This window comes from Rhinoderma darwinii, chromosome 1 (assembly GCF_050947455.1).
Source record: "Rhinoderma darwinii isolate aRhiDar2 chromosome 1, aRhiDar2.hap1, whole genome shotgun sequence".
Taxonomy (NCBI): domain Eukaryota; kingdom Metazoa; phylum Chordata; class Amphibia; order Anura; family Rhinodermatidae; genus Rhinoderma; species Rhinoderma darwinii.
The window spans coordinates 333,582,165-333,602,119 of NC_134687.1; the positions used below are offsets into that span (position 1 = coordinate 333,582,165).

Below are 19,955 nucleotides of genomic sequence, written 5' to 3' on the forward strand. Positions count from 1 at the left end.
CTTCTGTGGGTCTGAACAGCTGTTTATTATCACATATGGGGTATTGCCGTAATCGGGAGAAATTGCTTTACAAATGTGTGGGGGGGGGGTTCTCCTTTATTCCTTGTAAAAATTAGAAAATTCTATGTTTTTTCAGAAACACAGTAGATTTTCATCTTCACAAACTAATTCTAATAAATTCAGCAAAAACCTGTGGGGTCAAAATGCTAACTATACCCATAGAAAAATTCCTTGAGAGGTGTAGTCTCCAAAATGGGGTCACTTTTGGGGGATTCTACGGTTTTGGTCCCTCCAGTGCGTTGCAAACGCGACATGGCACCGAAAACAATTCCAGCAAAATCTGCGCTCCAAAATCCAAATGTTGCTCCTTCCCTTCTGAGCTTTGGCGTGGGTCTAAACAGATGTTTATTACCACATATGGGGTATTGCCGTAATCGGGAGAAATTGCTTTACAAATGTTGGTCGGCTTTTTCTCCTTTATTCCTTGTAAAAATTAGAAAATTCTATGTTTTTTCAGAAACAAAGTAGATTTTCATTTTCAAAGACTAATTCCATTAAATTTAGCAAAAAAACTGTTGGATCAAAATACTAACTATACCCCTAGATAAATTCCTTGAGGGGTGTAGTTTCCAAACTGGGGTCACTTTTGGGAGTTTTCCACTGTTTTGGCACCACAAGACCTCTTCAAACTGGACATGGTGCCTAAAATATATTCTACAAAAAGGAGGCCCCAATATCCCCTAGGTGCTCCTTTGCTTCTGAGGCCTTTGCTTCAGTCCAGTAGCGCACTAGGGCCACATGTGGGATATTTCTAAAAACTGCAGAATCTGGGCAATAAATATTGAGTTGCATTTCTTGGGTAAAACCTTCTGTGTTACAGGAAAAGAATGTATTACAAATGAATTTTGGCAAAAAATATGAAATTTGCAAATTTCCCCTCTACTTTGTTTTAACCATTTCACAGGAATTAAAACACTTTCTGAATGATGTTTTGAATACCTTGAGGGGTGCAGTTTTCAAAATGGGGTGATTCATGGGGACTTTCTAATATTTAAGGCCCTCAAAGCCACTTCACAACTGAACTGGTCCCTGAAAAAATAGCCTTTTGAAATTTTCTTGAAAATGTAGGAAATTGTTGAGAAAGTTCTGTCTTGTAACGTCCTAGAAAAATAAAAGGACGTTCAAAAAATGATGCAAACATAAAGTAGACATATGGGATATGTGAAATAGTAGCTATTTTGGGTGGTATAACCGTCTGTTTTACAAGCAGATACATTTAAATTTAGAAAAATGCACATTTTTGCACATTTTCTCTAAATCTTGGTGTTTTTCACAAATATTGAATTTATCGACCAAATTTTTTCACTAACATAAAGTACAATATGTCACGAGAAAACAATCTCAGAATCGCTTGGATAGGTAAAAGCATTCCGGAGTTATTACCACATAAAGAGACACATGTCAGATTTGAAAAAATGGGGCTGGTCCTGAAGACCAAAATGAGCTCGGTCCTGAAGGGGTTAAGGATTTTTTTTATGTCAAAACATAAACACAAGTGGGAAAGGGGTATATATTAAAGGTGTACAAGAGTTTGTTAAAAAGGAAGGCAGAGCTACTTGTACCAGTTTAGTGGGAGTACATTTTTTAAAATGTGAAGCACGTGTCCCTCCAACACCTACTTGGCTTTGTAAAGAAACATAATATACAATATTGTGAGATCATCAGTATATAAGGGTACCGAGACACAGATAGATGCACAAAGTGTCAGGAAGATGGAGCAGATGCTATACACCTTTAACCCCTTCAGGACGCATCCTGTTTTGGCTTTCACCTCCCCATACATGTGCAGCATGTAATGGGGAGGGCTGCACAAACTCTGGGGCACTGTACATTTTTTTTTCTACCTCCCTCCGTTATTTAGATATCGGTGCCGTTATATTTGGTGCACAATATTTAAATAACCCCCTGAACAGTCAACGGGGGGTGTACTGTCAAGGGGCGTGTTACTATGGCTGTGACACTGTCCAATCAGATATGGACAGTGTTACAGCAAAAGCGAGGAGAGTGTGCGCGCACGCTCTCTCACTCTTCAGCTTTGAAGATTAGTCTTCTGCCGAACTGGCAAGGGCGTGTCTTTGCTACGGACAGTGTAAGCTCTCACCAGCTCTTTAACACTGTCCGTAGCAGTGACACTCCCCCTTGCCAGTTGGGCAGAAGACTGATCTTCAAAGCTGAAGAGTGAGAGAGCGTGCGTGCACACACTCTCCTCGCTTTTGCTGTAACACTGTCCATATCTGATTGGACAGTGTCACAGCCATAGTAACACGCTCCCTTGACAGTACACGCCCCGTTGACTGTTCAGGGGGTTATTTAAATATTGGGCGCCAAATATAATGGCAGTGTTTATTTGTGAAAAACACCCAAATTCAAAGAAAATGTGCAAAAATTAGCATTTTTCAAAATTTTAATGTATCTGCTTGTAAGACGAGCAGTTATACCACACAAAATTGTTGCGAATTAACATCCCCCGTATGTCTACTTTATGTTTGCATCGTTTTTTTGAACATCCTCTTCTTTTTCTATGACGTTACAAGGCTTAGAACTTTAGCAGCAATTTCTCACATTTTCAAGAAAATTTCAAAAGGCTAGTTTAACAGGGGCCAGTTCAGTTGTGAAGCGGCTTTTAGGGCATTATATATTACAAACCCCCAATAAGTCACCCCATTTTAAAAACTTCACCCCTCAAAGTATTCTAAACAACATTTAGAAAGTTTTTTTTTACCCTTTAGACATTTCACAGGAATTTAAAGCAAAATAGAGGTGAAATTTAAATTTTATTTTTTTTTGCAGAAATTTATTTTGAATCCATTTTCTTTGTAACACAGAAAGCTTTACCAGAGAAATCTGACACCATATTTATTGCGCATGTTCTGCAGTTTTTAGAAATACCCCACATGTGGTCCTAGTACGCTTATGAACTGAAGCACCACCCTCAGAAGCAAAGGAGCACCTAGTGGATTTTGGGGCCTCCTTTTTATTAGAACATTTTTTAGGCTTCATGTCAGGTTTGAAGGGCTCTTGCGGTGCCAAAACAGTGGAAATCCCCCAAAAATTACCCAATTTAGGAAACTAGACCCCTAAAGCAATTTCTCCTGCGTAAAACAATACCCCACATGTGGTCATAAACGGCTGTTTGGACACACGGCAGGGCTTCGAAGGGAAAGAGCGCCATTTGGCTTTTGGAGCTCAAATTTAGCAGGAATGGTTTGCATAGGCCATGTCACATTTGCAAAGCCCCTAAGGTACCAGTACACTGGAAACTCCCCAAAAGTGACTCCATTCACGAAACGACACCCCTTGAAGAATTCATCTAGTGGTGCAATGAGCATTTTGACCCCACAGGTGTTTCATAGATTTCATTAGAATTGGGCAGTGAAAATAAAAAAAAATCCTTTTTCTTCAATAAGACGTATATTTAGCTCAAAATGTTTTCATTTTCCCAACAAATAAAAGAAAAAAGGAACCCCGACATTTGTAAATCAATTTCTCCCGAGTAGGGCAATACCCCATATGTGGTCATAAACTGCTGTTTGGGCACACGGCAGGGCTCAGAAGGGAAGGAGCGGCATTTGGCTTTTGGAGTGCAGATTTTGCTGGATTGGTTTCTGGTCGCTATGTCGCATTGGCAAAGCACCTGTGGGACCAAAACCGTAGAAACCCCCCAGAAGTGACCCCATTTTGGAAACACCCCTCAAGGTATTCACCTAGGGGTGTAATGAGCATGTTGACCCCGCAGGTGTTTTGCAGAAATTGGTGTGCACTCGATGTTGCTGAGTGAAAATCTTTATTTTTTACCATAGATATGCCAATATATGGTGCCCAACTCGTGCCACCATAACAAGACGGCTCTCTAATTATTATGCTGTGTTTCCCGGTTTTAGAATCCCCCCCCCCCCCTACATGTGGCCCTAATCTGTTGCCAGGACATTCAACCAGTCTCAGGAGTGAGAGTACCATGTTAAATTGAGGCCTAATTTGGCGATTTACAAAGTACTGGTTCACAATTGCAGGGTCTATGATGTGAAATAATAAAAGAAAACCCTGAGAAGTGACCCCATTTTGGAAACTCCACCCCTCAAGGCATACAGGAGTGTAGTGAGCATTTTTACCGCACAGGTCTTTTCCGTAAATGATCGCGCTGCGGAAGGTGCAAAGTAAAAATTGAAACTTTTCCCTAGATGTGACATTTCAGTGGCAAATATGTTGTGCCACTGGAGACACACACCCCAAAAATTGTAAAAAGGCTTCTCCAGGTTATGGCGATGCCATATTTGTGGAAGTAAATTGCTGTTTGGGCACGCTGTAGGGTTCAGGAGGGAGGGAGTGCCGTTTGGCTTTTGGATCATGCATTTTGATTGGTAGTTGTTCTGTTTGAGTATTACTGGTATTTCAGTTTATAATGTCGGGGTACATGTAAGCTGGGCAGAGTACATCAGGGGCATAGTCAGGTTGTATAATAATGGGGTAAAATAATCCATAAACGTGTGTTACGTTTTCATCAATCCTTTATGCACAGGCCGGTGTCGCACTGATAAATGTCCTTTCTTATCTCCTTTTGGACCACACTCCGCACCTTTGCAGTTTGGGGAATTTTGCTAGGAAAGTGTTGGCCTGGTATAATACGGGCACCCTCGCTTCCAGCAGATATGTTTGGGCACTACCCTTCCTGATTCCCTAATTTTAGGGCCTTGATAAATCACCTCTTGAAACATTAGAAATGTTCCCCTTTCGGGCCGGCACAACTGCATATCTTTTATTTCCTGACTTATTGGAGCCTTAACTTATTTTATTTTTACTAGCCTTAGTGATATGAGGGCTGTTTTTTTGCGGGACGAGCTGAAGTTATTATTAGTACCATTTTGCGACTTTTTGATCACTTTTTATCTTTTTTTTTTTTTTTTGGGGAGGCAAGGTGATCAAAAAGCAGCAATTCTGGCATAGTTTTTTAGTTCTTTTTATACAGCGGTCACCATGCGTTATAAACAACATGTTCGCTTTATTCTGCAGGACAGTCCGATTCCGGCGATATCTAATTTATAGCACTTTTTTTATGTTTTACAACTTTTTAGCACAATAAAATTAACTTTTGTAAAGAGAATGTATTTTTTCTGTCGCCATTTTGTGAGAACCATAACGTTTTAATTTTTTAATCTACTGGGCTGTGTGAGGGCTTGTTTTTTGCGAGTCGAGCTATAGTTTTTATAGGTACCATTTTTGGATACATGCGACTTTTTTGATCACTTCATTTCAATTTTTGGAAGATAAAGTGACCAAAAAAACAGGAATTATGGCAGTATTGTTTAGTTTAGTTTTTTTTACAGCATTCACTGCGCGGGATAAATAACATAATATTTTTATAGTTCAGGTCGTTACGGTCGCAGCGATACCAAATATATAAGGTTTATTAGGTTTTTTTTCAATAATAAATTACTTGATAAGGGAAAAAGGGCGATTGCGTGTTATTTTATTACTTGAAACATTTATAGTATTTTTTAAAACTTTTATTTAGACTTTTTTTTTTTCACACCTTTCTTTAGTCCCACTAGGGGACTTGAAGCTCCAACTGTTTGTTTGATTGATGTTCTAATACATTGCACTACCTATGTAGTTTAATGTATTAGAACTGTCAGTTGTTCACTGACAGCAAGCCGATCAGGATCCGGCTCCTGTCGGGGCCTAATTGGTTTCCGTAATGGCAGACAGGAGGACATTGTTAGGCCTCCTGTTGCCATAGTAGCAGTCAGCAGCCTTGCTATCGCATGGTATTGCTGCCGATTTGCTACAAACCACTAAGATGCAGCGATCGCTTTCAATCGCTGTATCTAAGGGGTTAATGGCAGGGATCGGAGCTAGCTCCGGTTCCTGCCGTTACAGCGGGGTGTCCGCAGTTACATACAGATTGATAAGGTACTGGGAACAGGTCTCTGCTAATATAGAACTTGGAATGTGAATTTCAATAACCAGATACCTGGTGGTGTGTATACTGGGGGACATTTCTTACATTAAAGGGAACATTTTCATTAAAAAATTCTGTTACAAGAGCTCTTTCTTTACCTGGCCAGAAAAGCCATTACCCACAAATGGATTTCTCCTGTTACACCGGTATTCAAAGGGAAGAAAGTAATGCTATAGAATTTACTAAATGAGAAATATATATTTAAGAAAAACGACAATAGGACATTATTTTATATAATCTGGGGGAGATAGATTGGCCACCTAACAAAGATAGATAGTGTCGCTATTGATATATCATGAAAAAGGTATTTTTTTCCTCACACTCCTCTCCATCAGTAAGGGTGGAATGGGGGTAAGGGAAAAGGGTAAAACAAGAAATTATCTTTTTGGAGGTTGTTGTATAAAATTTTATCTGTACGATAAAATAAAGATTATTAAAAAAAATCATTACAATAGAAGTTTGCCTATGGCTTAAAGACAAACACTATTGTGACGTTATCACAATAGAGAACAACCTATAAATGAATACAAAGTCTATTGTGACATCATTACTATGGAACGCAGCCCATAAATGAAGACGTAATTGTAATAGAACTCCCCTAATAAATAAAGACCAACACTACACCAGAATGACAAAGCATAGGAATAAACACAAAAAATATTGTGACCTCATCATAATAGAATTCTGCCAAGTAAAAAGACTGACCTGGTTATGACATCATTATAACAGAACACAGCCAAGGAATAAAGACCAACACTAAGCGTGTCATCGTCACAAGAAAACACAACCTAAGAATAAATGCCAACACCATTGTGACAACATCATCTATAAATGAATACAGAGACTATTGTGAAATCATCACAACAAAATACAGCCTAGAAGTGAAGACAAACCATATTGGGACACCATAACAAAAGACCACAGCTTAGTTAAAGACAAACCCTATTGTGACATAATCACAAAAGAAGTCTGCCTACGAATGAAGACATACACTATTGCAGTGTTTCCCAACCCCAATTCTGTGGAACCCATTCAGGGGTTCCCTAGAAGAAAGTTTAATTTTAAATGCAGTAAATGGTCAGAGATGCTTAGTATGAGCAGGACACAACATTCAACAAGTCTTAACTATTTTATGCTTCCTCTGCCCTCACGTTGATTGTCACTGATCCACTGATGTGCATATTGTGGTACATTTGCCCCAATGTTATATTAAAGAGCAAAATAAAAGGAGAATTAGTAGTGTGTATGTTGCCCTTGATATGTGGTCCTATGTGCGTGTTTTCAGTGTGAGAGGAGTGACTACTCCATGATAGTCCGTGTTCCACAGGATACAAAAAGGTTTTCCAGGAATTCGCTAATAATAAGGTGTGCCCTAGAAGCTGTGCTAGCAAACATGTCGTATAAAAGTTCAGAAAAGACAGCGGAGTGAAGGCAGGATTTTTGACCCCATATCCCTCACTTGTGTATAGCCCTAAATATGTTTCTCCAGGTTTTTATCCCAGCTCCTAATTTTATCCCCAAAATGGGATTGGTTCAGATGAGTAAAGCCTGGCACACGGCAGCATTTTGGTCAGTATTTTGCATTAGCGTTTGTATGCGCAAACTAGGAGTGGAACCTACAAAGATAAAAAGACTAATAAAAGATTTACACTTCTCCCATATTATGGATCCACTCCTTGTTTTGGCTTACAAATACTGAAGCAAAATACTAACCACAATACGTGAAAGATGCCGACGAGTAATGGAGCAGTTTACATACAAATCGTTCTTTAAGTTGGGTACAACAGTGGGCCAAATTTTTCCTTATATTCCAACCAAGGTTCCAAAGGAAAACTCCATAAAGAAACACAGATCTGACTTTAGGCAGGACAGTTCATTAACGAGTAACAGTTATTTTAAACCAGAATGATGAATGATCGGAAGTTTGAAAATTTTTCATTAGTGCAATCATCGTACATACGCCACCGTTTTTTAGCACAAGTTTATTTGCAGCAGCATACATATTGATTTTGTCATGACTTTTGAGAAATCTGCTGCAGAAATAGAACGATTTTCAAACACTTGTGGCTTTAGGCTGGGTTGCGTATGTGTTGAGGAGTTTCGTTTAAGGAATCCGCATATATTTTGAGCGATGTGTGAACTTACTCTTTAGACTAGCCAATAAACTTTACAATTACTCTGGAACAAACAAATCATAATGATTGTTTCTACGTGTAAATTCTATATATGCTCTATATTAACATAAGTAACTGATTTCCTCTATTTAGGAAACTAGACTAAAAGGGCCTACGGCTGGAGCTGAAAAGCTTATTGAATGCCTTTTGCGATCCGATAAAAAAGAGTGGCCAAAAGCCTTCTCTTTGGCTTTGGAAAGAGGAGATTACACCGAGATCCGTAATGTTTGGAACTGGGACACAGGTGAAAACATAGCATTTAATATTAATATAAAAGAAGAACAAGACACATTACGGAAAGTTCACGTGTGGAAGATTTGTTGCAGAAATCCATACACATGCTACAGAAACAACCCCATTCAGATGTATGGAATGGATGTTTGAGTCACAGGAATTTCTGCAAAGAATCTGCCAAGTTTGAACATACCCTTACAAAGACAATGCAACAGGTTGTTATTACTCAAGACAGATCTATCTTAATATGCCGATACAACTAACACTCTAGTGTTCTAGATTCACAATAAAGACGTTTTCCAATACTATGAGATTTTTTGCAAACAGCTATCTATGAAATAAAATAACAAAAAGAGTAATACTGCCCTCAACTATCTCCCGCACCAATACTACCCTGAACCTCCCCCCCCCCCCCCGCTGGTCTTTGTTTATTCTGGTTCCAGCGATGACATGCCCTCTTCAGCCAATCACTTTCCGCAGTGGGGTCGTCAGGTTACTGCTGCAACTGCATGTGTCGAGACGACACCTTGCTGGAGCCGGGTCACTTGGGACAGCTTTCACGTAACATTGCTGCTGCTGGGTCTAGCTAGATACAGCACAGACCAACTTTGTCACTTTATCATGACTGTCCCGTAATAATTTTAAAGGCTGTGTATACCTTTTTAGTAAGCAATTTTTTTATTAAATAAATGTCGTTTGTGTCTTTAATCTACTCTCAAATGTACTTTTATTGAAAATTTATTTTTATTTTTTAAGATACAGCTTTGATGTATCCGGTATAAATTAGAAGCTGTATGGTTCTGTCTCAGCCGATTCCGTCTGTTCAGCTGAACTGACTGCTCGGCTGAGAGCGGGTCCTGCGTGTCTCTGACACACGGGTTTCAGCTAATATCAATCACATCTAAGTTATGAACTTAAATGTGATCGATATTAGCTGGAACCTGTGTGTCCGAGACACGCAGGACCCGCTCTCAACCGAGCCGCCAATTTACCTGAGACCGAGCGATACAGCTTCTATGTGTACAGGATACCTAGAATTGTATTTTATGTTTTCAAAAGATACATTACAAAAGGTGTACATAACCTTTAATAATTTCCTCCAAAGATTTTCTCTAAGCTTTTGGGGGATAAGTTGTAATTAAAGTTTAAAAAAACCTAAAAGCAAAAAAAAAAACTAAGAAAAAACCAAAAACATAATATCCCTGTTTCAGCCAACCTTATCTGAAGCCCTGGTATGTCAATATCAAAATAATCAGTAGACCATATAGAAAACAGATTCAAATTCTATTTGAAATTCCTTAAAGTAATTAATAAATAATTTTCAACTAAAAAAATGCACATTTTTACTATTTTTCACACACTAAAATCCTAATAATTCTAGAGTAGCAAATACAATATGTGTGTAAAATGGTAATACAATAAATCTATATCTGTGCTTAAAAAATGAAAGATCATTTGAAAAGCCTAAAAAATACAAAAGTTTAAACTTTTCTAGTCCGCACGAGTGAAAAATCACCCCGAAATACGGCTGGTATTAAGGGGTCAACAGAGTTTTAAAAATATTAATGTCACAATATTGATTTGCATGCATAAAGGAAAAATGCTAATCTATAGCTAGAATCAGTAATCTTGTTCTAATGTTGTCTTTTGTTTTCTTATTTTTAGGTTGTCCCAGTAAAATGGCTGAACCAGTAGAAGAGTCGGGAGAAGAAACCAGAGTTTTGTCAGTCCAGTTCTCAGAACAGCCAATGCTTGAAGATGATTGTCTGTCAGGTGCTTGTTTTAGGTTTTCATTTTCCTTATATTATTTACTCTACATGTAAACTTTATCTCCCACTTACCACAGGTATAGATTTTTTCTTTCTGTTCAAGTCCTCCTCCTTGGGCCATTTGAGTTGTAGGTAGTCATTTATATAAAATATTAAAACATTTAGAGCAGAGCAATTTCCTAAAATTGGTACTGTCAATGTTTCTAGGTCCACATTGTTTGCTATAATTTCCTAAAGACACGAGAAGTAAACATTCAGCATTGAAATTAAAGACGGTCGAATTGGGATATTATTTCCATCGGGTAAATGTTATGGTTTCCCATGATGCCCCTGGTTTTAGTTTCCAAATTTTAAATTCCTTGTTTATGATGAAATTATAATTCATTGAATTATTGGAAGTATTTAATAGAATTATTAATAAAATTGTAATTTACTGTGGCATTAAAGAGGTGTTTTTTTTTAGTTGGGGAGAGATCCCTCCCTGCGGCATACCTCAGAGCGACTCTGTATGTAAACTGTGCAGCAGCGCTCTGTTTTTGAATTGCCTCCCCTTCCCTCCCAGCATGCGCAATGTACGAAACGCCCATACATTGCACAGAATAGTTTTCCTACTGCGGACAAGTTCTTACTGACCAGCTGCAGCTAAGGATGGAATATGACATGAAATATTGATATAATTCAAATAAATCAGGTTATTTTTAGGACAAAAGCACAACTCTATGTTTATAGTTGTGTCTCCATAGTATGTAGTAGTTAAACTTGCTGTATGTTTAACCCCTTGCTAACATTTAACACTAATCTATGGATTAGTCATTTTATTATTTATTTACTCAGTTATTATGCCCTGATGTACTTTGCCCAGCTTACGTTTGCCTCCACATTATAAACTAAAATACCAGTAATACTCAAACAAAACTACTACCAAATAAAATTTGTGCTAGAAAAGCCAAATGGCCTTCTGAGCTCTGCAGTGTGCACAAACACGAGATTATGTTCCTTATATATGGCGTTTCCATATCCGGGAGAACCCGCTTGACAATTTTTGTGGTATGCGGCACAAGCTAGGCATAACCTATTGTGTTATTTGCACCATCCGCTGCGCATTCACTTCTAAAAAAAACAAACACCTGTAGGGGTTTATTTTTACTATTTGACCTCAGGGCCTCTGCAATTGTGGGTAATGCTGCGTAAATTGCCAAATTAGGCCTCAGAATTGCATGGTGAGCCCTCACTCCTGAGCTCTGTCGTATGTGTAGGCAATAGATTAGGGTCACACGCAGGGTGTTTCTAAAACCGGGAAACACTGCATAATAATTACAGAGTTGTCTTCACAGTGGCACAAGCTCTGTGCATTAATTTTTTTTAAAGTACCTGTGAAGTCAAAAAGCTCACTACACCCCCTCTATTCCAAAATTGGGTTACTTCTGGGCGGCATTCCTCTGTACTAGAACCTCAGGGGCTCTGCAAATGCAATATTGTGCCCAAAAACCAATCAAGCAAGATCTGCGCTCCACAAGCCAAATGGCGCTTCTTCCCATATGAGCTCTGTCGTATGCCCAAAATGTAGTTTGCAACCACGTATGGTGTCGTTCTCCTCAAGGAATCTGCAAACCTATAACGGTGCTGGAAGAACAACCTAAAAAAAAGGAGGGCCCAAAATCCACAAGGTGCTTCTTCATTTCTGAGGCCTGTGTTTTAGTCAAGTAGCACACTAGGGCCATATATGGGATATTTCTTAAAAATAGATTTCACATCCACTTTGCATTAATTCCTGTCAAACACCTAAAGGGTTAACAAACGTACAAATGCTGTTTCGAATACTTTGAGGGGGGTTGTTTTTTTTAAATGGGGTGATTTATAGGGATTCTAATAAATAGGCCCCTTCAGAACTAAATTGGTCCCAAAAGAATTTTGCTATTGAAATCATCTTAAAGAAAAACATTGCTGCTAAACTTATAATCTTTCTAACGTCCAAAAAAATAAAAGGTCGTTTAAAAAAAAAAAATGATGCCAACATAAAGTAGACTAATGCTAATTGTTTTAAATATTCAATACATTTTGGTGTTTTTCCACAAATAAACACTGAATTTATCGAACAAAATTGACCACAAACATAAAGTACAAGGTGTCCCGACAAAACAATCTCCGAATCGCTTGGATAAGTAAAAGCATTAAAAAGTTATTAGCACATAAAGTGACACGTCCGATTTAAAAAATAAGGCTCTGTCAGGAAGGTCAAAAGTGGCCAAAGCGGGAAGGGGTTAACATTATTATTTAGTAGTATTTGTAACTTCTTTATCATGTTCTTACATTTTAGCTCATCCCGGGCTGGCAAATGGAAATGAAACGACAAGTCTTCAACTGATTAGTAAGTATTGGTACATACTGAATAAGACTGGGAACCAATGCTATAACCAGTTCTTGTAATGGAAATACTCATATTTCAATCCTCCTGAAGGAATAATCAAATAAATGTATAACGGTAATGTCTGACACTTCCAGTCTGTCTGGTTGTTAAAATCACAGATCACTCAGTGCCAACAGAAAGATATGTCTCTACTAAATAACATTCACAGAAGGGCTAACATATACATCTAACAGCATATAAAGATAACCACGTTCCCCACTAAAAATATGTATTCACATTGCAAAGGAAATATACCATTGTGCAAGTAATGGAGGAATGGTTGCTTGACAGGAGGAACAGCTGAAAATACATTGGATTTCGCTACCAAGCTCTATGCTCATTCTTAGAAGAAAATTGGGTAACTGTCCTTTTAAGAACTTGTTCCCAGTGGCGCTCCAAACTAGTCCCTGGAAATCACTAAGTCCCATAACCATCTCCTAAAAAGATCAGATTCTTGGCTTAACGCCATGGCTAATGCTGGTCATAATTGCTGTCGTCTACTTATACATTTTACAGTTCTCTCCTCATGTCACAATTGAACCGCACACTGAGCGTGCCGAAATATAGGACAAAGCCCGTTTTACTTTAGCACAATGTTTTCAAAAATGGAAAACCTGAGATACGTCATTATGTTATCCGTACAATGCAGGGTTATATTTCCTGCTGTTCTACTTGTTCATATGTAAACTTGATGGCATCTAGAATTTATATATGTATTTCACTGCCATATGTGCCTGTCAATTCTATGCAGATGTCTTTTTCTTTATCAGTTTTTAATGTCATTTGACTTCGTACATCAGCTTTGTGAAGAGCACTACTTTTTTGTGATTATTTTATTCCTCATTGTGCCAGGTTCCTCCCAAAGATCAATTAAAGACATGAAGCTGAGAGATTATCAGGAAGAACTGGCCCAGTCTGCATACAGTGGCAAGAATACAATCATATGTGCTCCAACAGGTCCGTTTGTTCCAATGACAAAAATGAGCCGTTTTTTTTTTTTTTATACTTTTACAATTTTTCTTACTGAAGAGATATAAAATCCTATAAGTGTTGCCAGACAATTTTCCATATATATATATTAGTGCTCAAATAAATGAGCTTTTATTTATATTAAACATCAAGAGATTAAAAAAACATTATTTAAGGGGATCTATTTCTGCTAAGCAAAAATATAAAAAATTAACAGGAGGTTTAGTACACATTTTGATCAAACTGTATAAGCCTACTTTAAGACAACTTCTTTTAAGTGAGTCCCTACTGTAGTTTGATCAAAATGTGCACTATTTTCCTAGATGATAACCTGTGTAGGAAAATAATTATCCTGTCAACGTATTGCATCACTCCTGTCTGCAAATTAGTCCGATTCAATTTGGTTGTGGCACTATAGTCTTGCTTCAATGCCCCATTGTATTATGGGCATCATGTGTCTTTAATTGTCACATAGGGCAGAGGAGCATGCTGGTAGGACATAATCTGTGTTCTCCCAGCATTTCTTAAAAAAACACCCATATCCCAACACACCCGCGCCGCCAGCAGCCATCCTCTGTAACATGGATGCCTTTTACATGGACGTCACGTATCCATATAATAATGCAGGAAGTCCGCCGTCCAGCAGCACCAGTATGACTTCTAGGTGGGTGCACGCCTCAGGAACCCGATCACGATGCCCAGGTTTTCCAATAGGTTTCCAAGAATAGGCAGCACTCCAATTTAAAGTGAAAAAATTGTTTTTTCGCACGAGGGCAAATGAAAAAAATCAATTTTTTCCACTTTAATTGGAGTGCTGCCCATTCTTGGAAACCTATAATAATGCAACCATATCACAGAATATGTGTTATATCAAATCCATTATTACCTGTCTTCTATCCTCTTCTCACATGATTGGAAAGGGACGCTGACAATACCAGGTTTACACTTCCCAGTTCCCCGATATTTAGGCTGATGGTCGCATAATTAGATCTTGCATAATAATTCGGTGTGACCTCTGTATTGACAACAAAGATAATGTATTAAAATAGGATACAATGCTGCCATCAGTGACTACATGACGCTAAACATGTTAAGTAAAATATTTGTAATATATCTTTTAACAGGATCAGGGAAGACATTTGTGGCATTATCTATTTGTGATCATCATCTAAAATCTTTGCCACAAGGACAGAAAGGAAAGGTTGTGTTTATGGCTACAAAAGTTCCAGTGTATGAACAACAGAAAACGGTTTTCTGCCAATACTTTGAGAACACTGGGTATGTAATGACCATTGTGTCAAGAGACCCGTATAAACATGTATCCATAGACCTGAAATCCCTTCTCATTGTCAAGGCCAATGTGGAGTGATTCTAATAGGCAATTCTTCCTCTCAACAGATATACAGTTGTGGGCTTCTCTGGAGAAGAAACTGAAAATTCTCCCGTGGGAATGATTATAGAAACTAGTGACATCATCATTCTGACTCCTCAAGTCCTTGTCAACTGTCTGGATGATGGCAGTGTCCCCTCGCTTTCTATTTTTACCTTGATGATTTTCGATGAATGTCACAATACAATTGGTCACCACCCATACAATGTATTAATGTTTAACTATTTAGACCTGAAACTAGGTTGCCCAGAGCAAACACTTCCTCAGGTAAAGTATGTTATGCTGTTACGTTGTCATGTCATTTCCCCTTAAGAAGGGAAATACAGTAGGAGTTCCCTGTATTCTTTTAGCACTACTATTTTATTTTTTTTGTGCCATTTTGGCTAATAGAACAGACCTGAGACTATAATATGCTGCCCTTGCCTACAACCGCATATGTAGCTGACAGATTTACTTTAACCCCTTCCCGCACCTTGACGTAACTGCACGTCAAGGTGAGCAGTTAGGGCACCTTGACATGGTTACGTCTGGAATTTAACAGTTAACCTCCGGGTCTGCCATGTACGGAAGCCTCCGCCTCGTCCTCGTAGACTTCCTATTGCGTCACTGTCCGTGTCAAACTGACCGAGTACATTACAGTACCTAGTTAGTGTAATGTATTCTGGCAGCAATCCTTAGTGGGTCAAAAAAAAAGTCAAAAATATTTTATAAAAGTTATAAATAACAAAAACAAAAAATGCTTTTTTTTTCCCCTATAAGTCTTTTATTATAGGAAAAAAATGTAAAACTTTAAAAAAGGAACACATATTTGGTATCACCGCGTTTGTAACGACACAAACTATAATATTAAAAACGCAAAAAACGAAGAAAAAAACAATTCCAGAATCACTATATTTTGGTTACCACCCCTCCCAAAGTATAGAATAAAAAGTGATCAAAAAGTCACATGTAGCGGATGAGGTCCCCCCCAACCTGTTTGATTCATGGTTCACGGACAATCACAGACACTCCATTTCCCAATTATATAGTACACTCAGACCAACACTAGTGAAGATGTCCCCGGGGCAGGCCTTTGGGAGATGGGAAAAACTGTTTAATTTACCAGGCATTGAAAAGCATATTGAAAAAGGGCTGGTGGATTTCAGGGCACACGTGCACAACGAAAACTGGAGGGAAACTCATCTGAAGATCATTCACCAAGCAATATATGCATTTACCCTGGCCCCCTCCGCCTCACAACCAGATAGGAAAACGTCATGCTCTAGATGTAATATCTCAAAGACAGACATGTATCATGGCCTTTGGGCGTGTGCACATATTCAGCCATTCTGGGGGGAGATAACATCCTTATTGCAGCAGGTGGGCAGGTTCCATGGGAATTTAGGGCCAATGGAGGTCTTATTCCATATACAACATGATGGAGAATTAGAAGAGACAGAAACGACACATTTAGCTCCCATGGCCCATGCCACACTGATAGTGGCAAAGAGGTGCATACTCCAAAACTGGCTGGTAGCTGAAGTACCGACTCAGAACATGGTGGTCCAGGGGTTGAGGAAACTGTTTTATCTAGACCGCATTGGTATATTACAGAATAAAGACACGCAGAGCAAAAAATTCTTTGAGAAATGGAAGCTTTTCCTCACAAAATATTTCACCAGTGAAGAACGAAGGGACATCATAGATCCGTTTACGGGAACGTCATGGTACTTGATTGAAGATCTTAAGGGCACTTTAGGGGCACTGAAAATATCACGGGAGTAAAGCATATATATCCACTGGGATTTCTTTATTCTTGCGGACTAGCTGCCTGAGTTGGTGAACTGCTTCACGAAGCTCCAATTGTTATGTATGCTCCAATTTCTTATTTGTTCTGTGTATTGTTTAGTTATGTAAGTTAGGCAGATATGCAAAGTTATGTAACAATGTTTACAGGAATACCCGACAGGTGGGGTTAAAGGAAGGGAAGGATAGAGGAGATAGAGGAGATGAAGGAGGGCTGATAGCCCATGGGGAATAACTTCCAAGATCAAACCTAGTTTGCTGGGAAGCATTCACTATCACATGTTCATTTATACATTTTTTGTAATGTTTATTATTATGGCAATGCATTACTGTATGATTTGTGTTTTTTTTGTGTGGTGAAAAAATTCAATAAAAATATGTTTAAAAAAAAAAAAAGTCACATGTACCCCAAAATAGTACCAATAAAAACTACAACCCGTCCCGCAAAAAACAAGCCCTTACACAGCTTTTTGGACTGAAAAATAAAATAGTTATGGCTCTCCGAATATAGTGACCGAAAAAATAAATTTGATAAAAAAGTGATTTTATTGCACAAAGCTGAAAAACATTAAAAAAAACCCGATATACATATGTTATCGCCGTAATCGTACCGACCCGCAGAATAAAGTAAGATGTCATTCATAGCCCACGGTGAATGCCAAAAAAAAGAATAACAAAACATTGTCAGAATTGCTGGTTTTTGGTCACCCGGCTTGCCAAAAAATGGAATAAAAAGTGATCAAAAAAATCGCATGTGCCCAAAAATGGTACCAATGAAAACTACAGGTTGTCCCGCAACAAATAAGCCCTCACACGGCTCTGGTCGAGAAAAGATAACAAATTCTGTAATATAGCGACGCAGAATGTGCAGAGTGTTGCAAAAGCGGATAAGATTGGGCACCATTTATCAGTGCGACACTGGCCACACATCTGTGAATTATTATTTATTTACTGCATTATTATACCCTCTTATTATGCCCTTATGTACCCCGCACAGATTACATATGCGCCCACATTATAAACTGAAATGCAAGTAAAACTCTAACAGAACTACTACCAAGCAAAATCTAATACCATGTCGTGGTGCGGGGGGGGGGGGGGGGTGATGTATAGAGCTGCCTCGTGCTGCAGGCTCACGTGCTGTATTACAGCTGACACCTGGGACTAATGGACAGGAACATCGGGCTGTTACAGGAGCCTGTAAAAATGACAATACACTGCAATACAATAGTATTGCAGTGTATTTTACCAGCGATCCAATGATCGCTGCTTCAAGTCCCCTACAGGGACTAATAAAATGTGTAAAAAAAAGTAAGTAAAGTTATTAGTGGAAAAAAAAAAAGAATATTTAACCCCTTAAGGACGCAGCCAAGTTTTGGCCTTAAGGCTCAGAGCCCATTTTTCAAATCTAACATATTTCACTTTATGTGGTAATAACTTCGGAATGCTTAAACCTATCCAAACGATTCTGAGATTGTTTTCTCGTGACACATTGGGCTTTATGTTAGTGGTAACATTTGGTCGATATATTCAGTGCTTATTGGTGAAAAATAGCAAAATTTAGAGAACATTTGAAAAAAATAGAATTTTTCTGAATTTAAATGCATCTATTTGTAAAACAGACGGTTATACCACCCAAAATAGTGACTAATTTACATTTCCCATAGTCTACTACATGTTGGCATCATTTTTTGAACATTATTTTTTTTTTCTAGGACGTTACAAGGCTTAGAACAGAAGCAGCAATTTCTCATATTTTGAATAAAATTTCAAAGCTTTTTTTTTAGGAACCAGTTCAGTTTTGAAGTTGCTTTGAGGGTCTTCTATATTAGCAACCCAAATTAAACACCCTATTTTAGAAACTAGACCCCTCAAAGTATTCAAAACAGCATTTAGAAAGTTTATTAACCCTTTAGGTGTTTCACAGGAATTTAAAGCAAAGTAGAGGTGAAATTTAAAAATTTCATCTTTTTGGCAGAAAATCCATTTTAATCCATGTTTTTTCTGTAGAACAGAAGGTTTTACCAGAGAAACGCAACTCAATACTTATTGCCCAGATTCTTCAGTTTTGAGAAATATCCCACATGTGGCCCTAGTGCGGTAATGGACTGAACCACCGGCCTCCGAAGCAAAGGTGTACCTAGTGGATTTTGAGGCCTCCTTTTTATTAGGCACCATGTCCGGTTTGAAGAGGTCTTGTGTTCCCGAAACAGTGGAAACCCCCCAAAAGTGACCCTGTTTGGCAAACTGCACCCCTCAAAGAACTTATCGAGGGGTATAGTGGGCATTTAGATCCCACAGGTTTTTTGCTGCAATTTGTGGAATTAGGCTGTGCAATTGAAAATCATATAAGAGTAAAAGAGAAGATTATGGCGATACCATATGTTTATAGTTTGTTGTTTTTTTATGTCTTATGGCGTTTGCACAATAAAATACTTGATGTAAAAAATCATTTACCATAACTTTTTTTATTTTTCCATCAAGAAAGCCATGTGAGGGCTTGTTTTTTTGCGTAACGAACTGCAGTTTTGATCAGTACCATTTCTAGGTACATGCGACTTTTTGATCTTTTTTTATTAAATTTTTCGGAGGTGAAGTGACCAAAAAATTGTGATTCTTGTAAGGTTTATTATTATTTTTCTTTTATGGCGTTCACCGCGCAGGATAGATAACAAAATACTTTTGTAGTTCAGGCCATTACGGACACGGCAATACCAATTATGTATAGTTTATTTGTTTATTTTTTTTAATAAAGGACTGATCAGGGAAAAAGGGGGCTTTTTACTTTTAAAACGTAAATTTTTGTATTTTTCCGCAACTTTTTTTATACTTTTTTTACTTTATTACTTTGTCCTACTAGGGGACTTGAGGGCAGGAGGCCCTGACCGCTATTCTAATACACTGCACTACATGCGTAGTGCAGTGTATTAGAGCTGTCAGCTACTCGCTGACCGCAAGCATAGTGGGTCCTGACTTAGTCAGGACCCACTAGGCTTCCGTAGATGGCATAGCCGGACGCCATTCTTAGGCGATGCACTTAGCACGACGGAATAGTACGTCGCTGAGCGCGAACGGGTTAAAGTCTAGAGGAAAAATGCGTAATGAGCTTTTTTTTCTTTTGAAGTAATTTAAAAAAATAAAATAAACAAAATTGGTATTTCTGCATCTGTAAAACATGGTGAACACCGTAAAAATAAAGAATTTAAAACGC

The 19,955-nt window shown here is 38.3% G+C and overlaps 1 protein-coding gene across 3 annotated transcripts in view; it reads left to right on the top strand.

Moving 5' to 3' along the window:
• RIGI (RNA sensor RIG-I) overlaps positions 1–19,955 on the top strand; it is a 99,165-nt gene that overhangs the window by 46,289 nt on the left and 32,921 nt on the right. For all 3 annotated transcript variants that reach the window (XR_012847589.1, XM_075825658.1, XM_075825659.1), the window contains 6 exons: positions 8,284–8,434; positions 10,090–10,197; positions 12,511–12,561; positions 13,453–13,557; positions 14,694–14,847; positions 14,968–15,226. Coding sequence is in view for 2 of the 3 variants with exons in the window: in XM_075825658.1 (XP_075681773.1) it covers positions 8,284–8,434; positions 10,090–10,197; positions 12,511–12,561; positions 13,453–13,557; positions 14,694–14,847; positions 14,968–15,226 (828 nt within the window). In the remaining variant the exon portion in view is untranslated. The remainder of the gene's footprint in view (positions 1–8,283; positions 8,435–10,089; positions 10,198–12,510; positions 12,562–13,452; positions 13,558–14,693; positions 14,848–14,967; positions 15,227–19,955) is intronic.